The sequence below is a fragment of the Pelophylax lessonae genome, assembly GCF_965119305.1.
Source record: "Pelophylax lessonae genome assembly, chromosome: 5".
Taxonomy (NCBI): domain Eukaryota; kingdom Metazoa; phylum Chordata; class Amphibia; order Anura; family Ranidae; genus Pelophylax; species Pelophylax lessonae.
This window is the reverse complement of record NC_138772.1, coordinates 538611278-538623425: the sequence shown is the minus strand read 5'-3', so window position 1 is coordinate 538623425 and position 12148 is coordinate 538611278. Positions and strand designations below refer to the sequence as shown.

General features: G+C 42.4%; 1 protein-coding gene across 1 annotated transcript in view; it reads left to right on the top strand.

The window, feature by feature from the left end:
- The window catches only part of COL22A1 (collagen type XXII alpha 1 chain), a 624908-nt gene that overhangs the window by 256024 nt on the left and 356736 nt on the right, over positions 1 to 12148 (top strand). Inside the window, exon 6 of the mRNA XM_082257569.1 lies at positions 7913 to 8036. Within this exon, the coding sequence (XP_082113695.1) occupies positions 7913 to 8036 (124 nt within the window). The remainder of the gene's footprint in view (positions 1 to 7912; positions 8037 to 12148) is intronic.

Genomic DNA, 12148 nt, shown 5'->3' with positions numbered 1-12148 from the left:
GGTTCAGCATAGCTCAACCTGCGATCTGTCCCTGTGTCACTCAGTCCCCTCCCCCCACACACGTTATTAAACACCAGGCATACATTAACCCCTCCCTCTCCAATAAAATTAACCCCTTCCCTGCCAGTGTCATTTTTACAGTAACACTGCATATGTATAGCACTGATTACTGTAGTAATGTCACTGGTACCCTCCAAAAGTGTCAAAAATATCAGTCAAGGGTCCGATCTGTCCGCCGCAATGTCGCAGTCCCGCAAAAGAAATCGCAGATCGCCGCCATTACTTGTTAAAAAAAAAAACACCAAAAATGACAAAAATCTTTCCCTTAGTTAGTAAACGCAATAACTTTTGCGCAAACCAATCAAAATACGCTTATTGCGATTTTTTTACCAAACATAGGTAGCAGAAAACAAATTGGCCAAAAATTTAAAAAAATTTTGATTTTTACATTTTTTGGGGGGGGGGAATTTCATATAAAAAATTTGAAAAATATTGTTATTTTTTCAAAATTTACGCTCTTTTTTTGTTTATAGCGCAAAAAGTAAAATCGCACAGGTGATCAAATACCACCAAAAGAAAGCTCTGTTTGTGGGAAAAAAAGGACGTAAATTTCGTTTGGGTACTGCGTTGCATTAGAGGTGTACCGAACTGTTCGCCGGCGGACAGTTCCCGGCGAACTTAGCATGTTCGTGTTCGCCGCTGCGGGCGAACATATGCAATGTTCGGTCCGCCCCCTATAATACATCATTGAGGCAAACTTTGACCCTGAACTTCACAGTCAGCAGGCACATTTCCAGCCAATCAGCATACCTCCCTCCCACACCCTCCCACCTCCTATAAATAAGCAAGGGCAGCATCCATCTTAGATCATTCTGAAGCAGTGTGTGTAGTGAGAGTAGGGAGAGCTGCTGCTGCTGCTGTTAATAGCTAGGGACAGTTAGTCAGTGTTCCTGGTCTTGCTAGTCAGTGTTCTTGGTACACTACTGCTGTAAGGACAGCATCCTGACAGCACCCCAAAAAGCCCTTCTAAGGGCTGGTATTTGTGTAATTTTATATATATATATATATATATATATATATATATATATATATCTAGTGTCCCCAAAAGCCCTTTTAAGGGCTGGTAATTGAGTTTTTTCTTTATATATATATATATATATATATCTATTGTACACTGCAGTTGCCTGCCCGCTGTGTGTGAGAGGCCACAGACCTACCACAGACTGTACTGTGTGCACACCACACTCATTTCGGGTGGCACAGGCACAGTACCTTGCATTTTAAAAAATATTTTTTTTTTCATCTGTCATAATTGCAGTGAGTGCTGTGTCAGGTCCACAGAGTGCACTGTACCCACTGCAGTGCACTGCCCACCACTGATATATATATACGGTGGCACAGCATCTTGTTGCAAATTGAAAAAAAAAATAATATTTTTTATTATTGCAGTTGGCTGGGCTGCCAGTGACTGTCAGGTCCACAGAGTGTACTGTGCCCACTGTAGTGCCACTGCGTGCCCACCCACCACTGATATATATACGGTGGCACAGCAGCTTGCAAAGTAAAAATATATATATTTTTTTTATAATTGCAGTTGCCTGGGTGCCAGTGACTGTCAGGTCCACAGAGTGTACTGTGCCCACTGCAGTGCCACTGCCCACCCACCACTGATATATACGGTGGCAGGCATGACTTTTTTTGGATTAGTGTCTGGGGGGTCTAAAAAGCGTACCTGTGAAGTTTCAGCTCTGTAGCATGTCCAGAACCAGAAAAAAAGATCATATAGGTGTAAAAGGGGTTCCCACCATCCCTGCTCTACTGAAAAATGATCTTTTTTTCTGGTTCTGGACATGCTACAGAGCTGAAACTTCACAGGTACACTTTTTAGACCCCCTAGACACTAAATCACACAAAAAAAGTTCTTAAAAATTGTCATTTTTGATAGAGAGCCAATTATTGGAAAAATTAAAAAAGTCTAAAAAGTGTACCTGTGAAGTTTCAGCTCTGTAGCATGTCCAGAACCAGAAAAAAAATAGAATTAGGGTTAGGGCTAGGGTTAGGGTTAGGGCTAGGGTTAGGGTCAGGGCTAAGGTTAGGGTTATTTTTAGTGCTTAGGGTTAGAGGGTTAGAGTTAGAGGGGTAGGGCTACTAACTCTAACCCTAAGTATCTCACCGTAACCCTAACCCTAGCCCTTAACACTAAACCTAACCCTAACCCTCTAACCATAACCCTAACCCTCTAACCTTAACCCTAACCCTCTAAGCCTAGCCATAAAAATAACCCTAACCCTAAACCTAACCCTAGCCCTAACCCTAACCCTAGCCCTAAGCCTAACCCTAGCCCTAACCCTAATTCGTATTTTTTTCTTGTTCTGGACATGCTACAGAGCTGAAACTTCACAGGTACACTTTTTAGACCCACCAGATGCTAAATCCTAAGACATTTTTTATTTTTATTTTTTTTTAATTTTTCCAATAATTGGCTCTCTAACAAAAAATTACAATTTTTAAGAACTTTTTTTGTGTGATTCAGTGTCTGGGGGTCTAAAAAGTGTACCTGTGAAGTTTCAGCTCTGTAGCATGTCCAGAACCAGAAAAAAAAATTGAATTAGGGTTAGGGTTAGGGCTAGGGTTAGGGTTAGGGCTAGGGTTAGGGTTATTTTTAGTGCTTAGGGTTAGACGGTTAGGGTTAGAGGCGTAGGGGTAGGGTTACTAACTCTAACCCTAAGTATCTCACCGTAACCCTAACCCTAGCCCCTAACACTAAACCTAACCCTAACCCTTAAAGCCCAGTTCCTGTCCCATTTTGGTCGGTTCTGGTCTGTTTGCGGTTGTTTGCGGTGCGTTAAACGGGGAGTTTGGTCTGTCACTGTGAAGCGGGTGTAACCCTTACACTACCTGATCGATACAACATCATACCTGATCGTATACACACACTGGATGTTTTAAAGCACGTTATTCCAAACAATTTAGGAATGTTAGGTGATTTATTCCCTTTATGGATTAAAACCAGACTCTGCGTCAACTACATAATTTTCCATGGGAGTTTTGCCATGGATCCCCCTCCGGCATGCCACAGTCCAGGTGTTTGTCCCCTTGAAACAACTTTTCCATCACTATTGTGGCCAGAAAGAGTCCCTGTGGGTTTTAAAATTCGCCTGCCTATTAAAGTCTATGGCGGTTCGCAATGTTCGCCGGTTCGCGAACATTCGCTGATGTTCGCGTTCGCCGTTCGCGAACGGCGAATTTTATGTTCGCGACATCACTACGTTGCATGACCGCGCAATTGTCAGTTAAAGTCGCACAGTGCCGAATCGCAAAAAGTGGCCTGGACGTAAGACAGCAAAATCCTCCGGTGGTAAAGTGGTTATATCCCCATTCTTCCACATTCTGATGCTCGGTTTAAACTTCAGCAAGTCATCTTCACCACGTCTAGATACCTAAATGCATTGAGTTGTTGCCATGTGATTGGCCAATTAGCAGTCTTTGTTACCAAGCATTTAAACAGGTGTTCCTAATAAAGTGTATAACAATAAGGTGAAAAAATATAACCTTGGATGCTTAGTCCAGGTCACCACCATTCAGAGGTATCCCTGTGCTGGAATCTCTGTATTGTATTCATGGTGAGCCCTCTAATACAACGCAGGGCCCCGGTCAGCAATCCGTGTATTAAATTGACCAGAATGAACGCGGCATTCCGTCCCACCCACCGGATTCCCGGCACAGAATTCTGATCATGCTTTATTTATTGTCCTCAGTGGAAGAGACACAACCGAACAAATGTCAAATGTCAATGTATTCACAGACGGAGAGCGACAAAGGGCACTGCGGCATAAGATAATGCGGTGGGCGTTTTCTCCGGAAATCTATTGCATTTATACGGCGTTTGTAAAAACATGAACAAAATCCGACTGGGATCAAAATGTCAACATTTCTGCTCACTTATGTGGCTGCACATATTAACCCTTTAACCACTTCTGGACCGGAAGGATTTGCCCCCCTAATGACCAGGCCATTTTTTGCAAATTCGGCACTGCGTTATTTTAACGGACAATTGAGCGGTCGTGCGACTCTGTACCCAAATAAAATTGATGTCCTTTTTTCCCCACAAATAGAGCTTTCTTTTGGTGGTATTTGATCACCTGTGTGATTTTTATTTAATGCGCTATAAACATAAAAAGAGCGACAATTCTGAAAAAAAAAACTATATTTTTCACTTTCTGCTATATAACATTCGCAATAAAAAAAAAAAAAAAAAAAAAATACAAATTTAAAGTTTTCATCATTTTAGGCCAATCTGTATTCTGCTACATATTTTTGGTAAAAAGAAAAAAAAATCGCAATAAGCGTATTTTGATTGGTTTGCACAAAATTGAGAGAGAAGTATGGACAAATGGACTTTGTTGGCACAATGACAGGACAATATGTCATAAAAAGTATTTTTTATTATGAAACTATTAAAAAAGTGTATATATATATATATATACACACACAAAACAGACAAAAAACAAGAACAAAAAACATGATCTTAACCACTTAAGCCCCGGAAGATTTTACCCCCTTCCTGACCAGGGCCTATTTTGCGATTCGGCACTGCGTGACTTTAACGGACAATTGCGCGGTCGTGCAACGCTGTAACCAAACGAATTTGGTGTCCTTTTTTCCCCACAAACAGAGCTTTCTTTTGGTGGTATTTGATCACCTGTGCGATTTTTTTGATCATGCGCTATAAACAAAAAAAGAGTGACAATTTTGCAAAAATAACAATATTTTTCACATTTTTTTATATGAAATTCTCCCAAAAAAAATGTAAAAATCTAAATTTTTTAACATTTTCGGCCAATTTGTTTTCTGCTACCTATGTTTGGTAAAAAAAAACGCAATAAGCGTATTTTGATTGGTTTGCGCAAAAGTTATTGCATTTACTAACAAAGGGAAAGATTTTTGTCATTTTTGTTGTTTTTTTTTTTTTAACGCGTAATGGCAGCGATCTGCGATTTTTTTTTTGCGGTACTGCGACATTGGGGCGGACAGATCGGACCCTTGACTGACATTTTTGACACTTTTGGGGTTACCAGTGACATTACTACAGTAATCAATGCTATACATATGCACTGTTACTGTAAAAATTAGGTAAAAAAAATTACTGTACATTACCCTGTCCATACCAGTATAGATCCTAACACATTACCCTGTCCATACCAGTATAGATCCTAACACATTACCCAGTCCATACCGGTATAGATCCTTACACATTACCCAGTCCATACCGGTATAGATCCTAACACATTACCCAGTCCATACCAGTATAGATCCTAACACATTACCCAGTCCATAGCAGTATAGATCCTAACACATTACCCAGTCCATACCAGTATAGATCCTAACACATTACCCAGTCCATACCAGTATAGATCCTAACACATTACCCAGTCCATACCAGTATAGATCCTAACACATTACCCTGTCCATACCAGTATAGATCCTTACACATTACCCAGTCCATACCGGTATAGATCCTAACACATTACCCAGTCCATACCAGTATAGATCCTAACACATTACCCAGTCCATACCAGTATAGATCCTAACACATTACCCAGTCCATACCAGTATAGATCCTAACACATTACCCAGTCCATACCAGTACAGATCCTAACACATTACCCAGTCCATACCAGTATAGATCCTAACACATTACCCAGTCCATAGCAGTATAGATCCCAACACATTACCCAGTCCATAGCAGTATAGATCCTAACACATTACCCAGTCCATAGCAGTATAGATCCTAACACATTACCCAGTCCATACCAGTATAGATCCTAACACATTACCCAGTCCATACCAGTATAGATCCTAACACATTACCCAGTCCATACGAGTATAGATCCTAACACATTACCCAGCCCATACCGGTATAGATCCTAACACATTACCCAGTCCATACCAGTATAGATCCTAACACATTACCCAGTCCATACCAGTATAGATCCTAACACATTACCCAGTCCATAGCAGTATAGATCCTAACACATTACCCAGTCCATACCAGTAAAGATATCCAGCATGAGATTTTTCCCCATTGAGATCTGATGTGCTTTCAAAGTGTTCCTTGAATTTTTTTGAGCAGCGTATGTATATATATAAATATATCAATATACACCTATTGGGATTTTTTCTACCAAAGATATGTAGCAAAATACTTTTTGGTTTAAATTTATGAGGACATTTTATTTTAATTTTTTTTTATATATTTTATAACAGAATGTAGAAAATCTAGATCAAGGACTAGAAAGGTCCTACCACATGGTGATTTAGTTTGAGGGCTTTTTTGGGGGGACTTTAATGGTACATATTCACCAGTTAAACAACCAATTCTTAAAAAGTTGTAAATGTTATTACATTTCTTGACATACAAAAAAAAATGTAAAAAAATCAACAAGAAAGACAATCATAAAGCCATTACATATAGAAAACTTTTTCTTTAAAAACATAGTATGCTCATTTACTAGTATTACTCCTCAGTTGATCTGCCAAAACAGCTAGAATAATCAACAGTAGCCCGACATGTTTCGCTGTCGCTTCCTCGGGGGCGTGTAAAGGAATTGTGGTAATAGCTAGAGTTCTATATAGATAAATAGATACATAAATTAACCACTTGCCGACCGCCGCAAGTACATATACTGCGGCAGTCAGCCCCGGCCAGGCAAAGTGACGTATATATACGTCACTAGCCTGTCACCGGCTTGTGAGCCAATAGAATAGCGGGCGAGCGTGCGCCCGCTGAGGCACGCGCCCGCCCCGGCTCGTTCCCTAAGGAGTCCGTGCGTGTGACCGGCGGACCCAATGTCCGCCGGTCACTCGGCGATCGTCGGTGGAGAGGGAGAAAGGCAGGCAGCTAATGTAAACAAGTCGCCTGTCATTCTCCCCTGTGTAAAAATGACGGTTCTACTATGTAGGACCATTGATCTCTGTTTTTACACCAGTAGCCATGTCCAATCACAGTTAGAATCACGCCCCTAGGACACACTTAACCCCTCCCTCTCCAATACAGTTAACCCCTTCCCTGCCAGTGTAATTTTTACAGTAACAGTGCATATGTATAGCACTGATTACTGCAGTAATGTCACTGGTAACCCCAAAAGTGTCAAAAATGTCAGTCAAGGGTCCGATCTGTCCGCCGCAATGTCACAGTCCTGCAAAAAAATCGCAGATCGCCGCCATTACTTGTTAAAAAAAAAAAACACCAAAAATTACAAAAATCTTTCCCTTTGTTAGTAAACGCAATAACTTTTGCGCAAACCAATCAAAATACGCTTATTGTGATTTTTTTTTACCAAACATATATAGCATAAAACAAATTGGCCGAAAATGTTAAAACATTTTGATTTTTACATTTTTTTTGTGGAATTTCATATAAAAAAATTTGAAAAATATTGTTATTTTTGCAAAATTTACGCTCTTTTTTTGTTTATAGCGCGTGATCAAAAAAATCGCACAGGTGATCAAATACCACCAAAAGAAAGCTCTGTTTGTGGGAAAAAAAGGACGTCAAATTCGTTTAGGTACAGCGTCTTACGACCGCGCAATTGTCCGTTATAATCATGCAGTGCCGAATCGCAAAATACCCCCTGGTCTTTTAGCAGCCAAATCCTCCGGGGCTTAAGTGGTTAAACACCCAGTGGTGATCAAATACCAACAAAAGAAAACTCTATTTACGTGGAAAGAATGATATCAATTTAATTTGGGTACAGCATTGCATGGCCACTTAATTACGGGTTAAAGTAACGCAGTGCAAAATGGCAAAAAAATGCTTTGGTCATGAATGGGGGAAAACCATTTGGAGGTCAAGGTTAAGGATAAATTGCACACCAGTTACAATTTGTTGCATTTTTTGCGTCTTTTCCAGAGACATCTTTCCACAAGGTCTGCCAGATGAATACGCCTTTGTAACTACCTTCAGGTTCAGAAAGGCCTCCAGACGGGAGGATTGGTACATCTGGCAAATCATTGACAAATACGGAATACCGCAGGTAATGTCCGTTACAAACTTGCAGAGCCATGAAACCATATTAGATCATTCAGCATTGAGGATGTCTTTGCACTAGCCCACAACGACCAATCAGAAAAACTGAAATCAAAATCTTCGGCAACATCCTGAGAACTGTCTCCAGAGAGGTCCTGCATTGTAGGGTTCCAGGACAAGTATCAAAGCCCCCAAATGGGGAACCTAAAGCATATATAGAGCCCAAAAATGTTATTTTAGTTTTGGTAGTTTTGGATATTTAAGGAAAGATTTGAACCCCTGTCAGGTTCTTATTGCTGTCTGTGTCCCCTCTGTGGAAATTGTTGTTTATCCTGATTACTATTGAGGCAGAAAACAATGAGAAATCGAAAATTTCACAGTTGTCTCTAGAACGGGAGGTTAGAGGAAATCTTCCAATGTTTTGGAGACAACTTTTTACAATGGAATCCTGCTCTTTGTAGAAATTTATCCTCACTTCCTGTTACATCTCTGGGACAGGAAGTAAAAGGAAATCTCCTGTGAAGGGGCATAGACAACAAAAAATAAACGGACAAAAAAGAAAACAGTTTTGGCTATGCATACACTTTAAAGATGTAGCACCCTCCTAGTTAGGTGCTAGGTAGGTAAAGCCTATCTGCTTATCAGGGGAGCCTGATTAATATTAGGCCTGTTGCATGTGTACAGAGTGTGATTCATCTGGTCTGAGGGAGTGTCCCCACTGTATCCAATAGGGGAGCCTGTTGGACAGTGGAGGAAGCCCAGCCAGTGACACAAAGGCTTTTGTAACTATCCCAGTGGATTGGCACAAACAGTGGTGCATCCTGGGATATGTTATAAAAGCCAGGAGCACATGTGACAGGGTGTCTTTGGGTGGGAAGCCAGGTTCCAGAAGGAGGGTGACATTAGTCTCTCCTTCCGCTGCTGTGGATGGTGGTCACAGGCAGTCGGCCTTGTGAGCCAGGAGTGTGGTGCTGAGCCAGGAGGTCCAGGAAAGCTGACCAGTGGAGTTGGAGGCAGAGCAACCTAGGGAAAAACAGTGTCCGTGAGAAGCTTGCCGGGGGTCTGCCCAGGAAGGGGGACCATTCCAGTGGAGTGTCAGTGGACAGGTGTCAGCACACACAGCAAGTGAGAAAGGGGGTGCCAAGTTAGAACCCTGAAGAGTAATTCAAGCAGGAACACATTATCTATCAGGGGCAAGGTGAAGCAGCGGCCTTGCCGCACACTACAGCTAGTTGTCCTCAAGATTGTGCTTAGTTCATAGTTGGAGGATCCCACTCATCCCTTCTCCTATCCCAGTTCCAAATAAAAACACAAAAACCAACATCCCCTGGATGGATTATTGACTGAGCCAAGGACTTTCAATGCTGTTTGTCTGCTATCAGTTGCTAAGGGTAACCCAGGGTAATCCAGAAAGTGTAATTTTCAGCAGTCCTCTAGGGGGCAGTGCTACAAAGAGAACCAATAACAATTTATGATCTAAAGCCCGGTTGAACCCTCACTTTAAATCACATTCCTGGTGCATTAAAACAAAAGGTGTGCAAAGTCTAACAATTTGTATTCTTTAGAAACAGTCACATCCCAAAGAGAAAAGCCAGCAAGCTGCAGAGGAGGAACCTTGCTTTCTTTGTAGAAGCAGGGGTCTCTCTGAAGAGGTCCAACACACCCCCTGTAAGTCAGAGCTCTCCAATCAGCAAGGAGCATGAGCTTAGCTGACTGGAGAGTTCTGACTCTAACTCAGCATGGGGGCGTGTCAGACTTATGCCGTGAGGTCAATGCTTCCACACAGAGAGCAAGGATCCCTCTCTGCAGTATGCTGGCAGAGGACAGGATTTTCTACTTGGCTGCTGTGGCTGCTTTAGAAAAATAAAATGTAAAAATTTCCACATGTATTGATGCACCTAGAATGCATTTAGCTGATTTAAAACTAAGAGAGTAGAAAAGGGAATTAAATAGCCATGGTAGTGATCCTTGTTAGTGCAGTAGTTTGGCAATAGAATTGAACAATGTAAGAATAAGTCAAAGAAGGTAATGAATTGGAATCATGTTCTCACACCTGTGAGGTTGCAAGATGCCCTTAGTGAGGTTGAGCAACCTATAGATAGAATATGTGGAGAATATTGCTGTCTTCAGACGGAAGGTGGTCGTGCTCAATGCTCATCAGAGTTTTTCCAGAAAATCCTACGATGGTCTGCTATTTGATACTGCTGATAGAGAGAGGAGTGTAATACAAAGCATATTTATTGGCGTGTAGCACCCTCCTAGTTAGGTAGGTGCTAGATAAAGAGAAACACATTACCAGTCCCTGCACAGATCCTGGAGATTAATTCTCAAGCTGGGGAACCTTGTAATTTGGCCAGTGGTGAAACACATGAGTAAAAGCATGGCAGCTCTCTTAACCCTCCATGGGATATGAGGCAGAGAAAGAGAGAGAGAGAGAGAGGTGCTAGGTAAAGCATGTATTGCTCCTGCTGCTTATCAGGGGAGCCTAATATATTAGGTTGACTGTCACATGTTTCCAGGTGTGATTCACTGGGTCTGAGGGAGTGTCCCCACTGCATAAAATGAGGGAGCGTGTTGGACAGTGGAGGAAACCTAGCCAGTGACACATCATGTTTTATGGCAGTCCCACTGGGAGGGCATTCTTGCAATGCATCCTGGGATTGACCATAAATTCTGAGGGGACATGTGACAGGGCGTCTTTGGCAGAAAGCAAAGCCCCAGGAGGAGGTGGACGACTGTCTCTCCTCCTGCAGTGTGAGAGGAAGGTGGTCTTAGGCAGTCGGCCTAGTGAACCAGGTGTGGAGCTGAGCTGTAGAGGATCCGGTGTAACTGACGGTGGAGCTGCTGGCAGAGTCTTTTTCTAAAAACAGTGTCTGTGAGTACTGAGGGACCTGCCAAAGAGTCTGGCCCACGAAGGGAGACCACTCCAGTGAAGTCAGGGGATCAAGGAGCTAGCTCACACGGAGAGTATGACAGTAAAGGGGGTGCCATGTAGAAAGCCCTGAAGAATAGGAACAAAAGGGGGTGCCAGGAAGGGCTCTGAAGATTGTTCTGCAGTACAGTACAGCTTATTTAAAGCATTTCATTTATTACTACTTCATCGCTTTTGACAAGGTGAAGCAGCGGCCTTGCCGCGCTCAAGTACAGTTAAAGGTCCCAGCAAATTGTGCATCGTTTATTCAAGCTGGAGTATCCCATTCGTTCCATTCTCCTATCCAAGTTCTCAATAAAAGCACAAAAACCAAAACCCCTAGACTGTTTCATGACTGAGCCAGGCACTTTGAAGTCGCTGAACTATTGTACTGTTGCTATGGGTAACCCAGGGGAACCCGTCACCAGGAGCTCCCCAGGGAGTAGTGCTACAGGAGTGAAAGACAATTGACAACTTACACAAACAAGTAAAATAACTTGCTCATCAATAAGCTAGGGCCCCTGGTGGTAATCTTCAGCATAGCATGACACCTTGATACAAGCAAACACACTAGGTAGGCTGGTGGGTAACCTGTAAAGCCAAGAAGACACAGCAGGGGGCACCAGACTAAGTGCAGTCAATTACAGGAAGTATTAGGTGCATGTTAATTAGTAACGCACATGGTACATAAGAAATGGCATTTTTTGTATATCACCACAATCAGCAGCATCAACATGGAGTCTCCCCTTTTTTTGCTCTATCTATTTGATCCTGCTGCAAGCAGTAATTGCAGATTTTGAAGGTAATAAGCTCTGCGCTAAAGGCCCATACACACGTACCGATCGTCGGCAGACAAGCGTCGGCCGACGAACGATCTGCCGATTGTACGCTTGTTAGTATGATGCCTCCGACAGCCGTCAGCGCACATTCTGCCGACAAGAATCTGTCATGCAAGCATTAAAATTTTTGTATGCCGACACCAGAGCGGCCGATTGTTCGCCAGTCAGTACAGAATTCGGCCGACAGACCGCAGATTTGCAAGACTGGGCATGCTCAGAAAAGAAAAAACACACGGAAAGTTAACCATTACATGACATCACTTCTGCAGTCGGCTGTAGTCGGCGGACAAAATTCTTGTGCTGTCTTTGCACTTTTCAACAGACACCGACAGCCCGGGGACAAAAAACGGCCGATCGTTCGCCGACGAT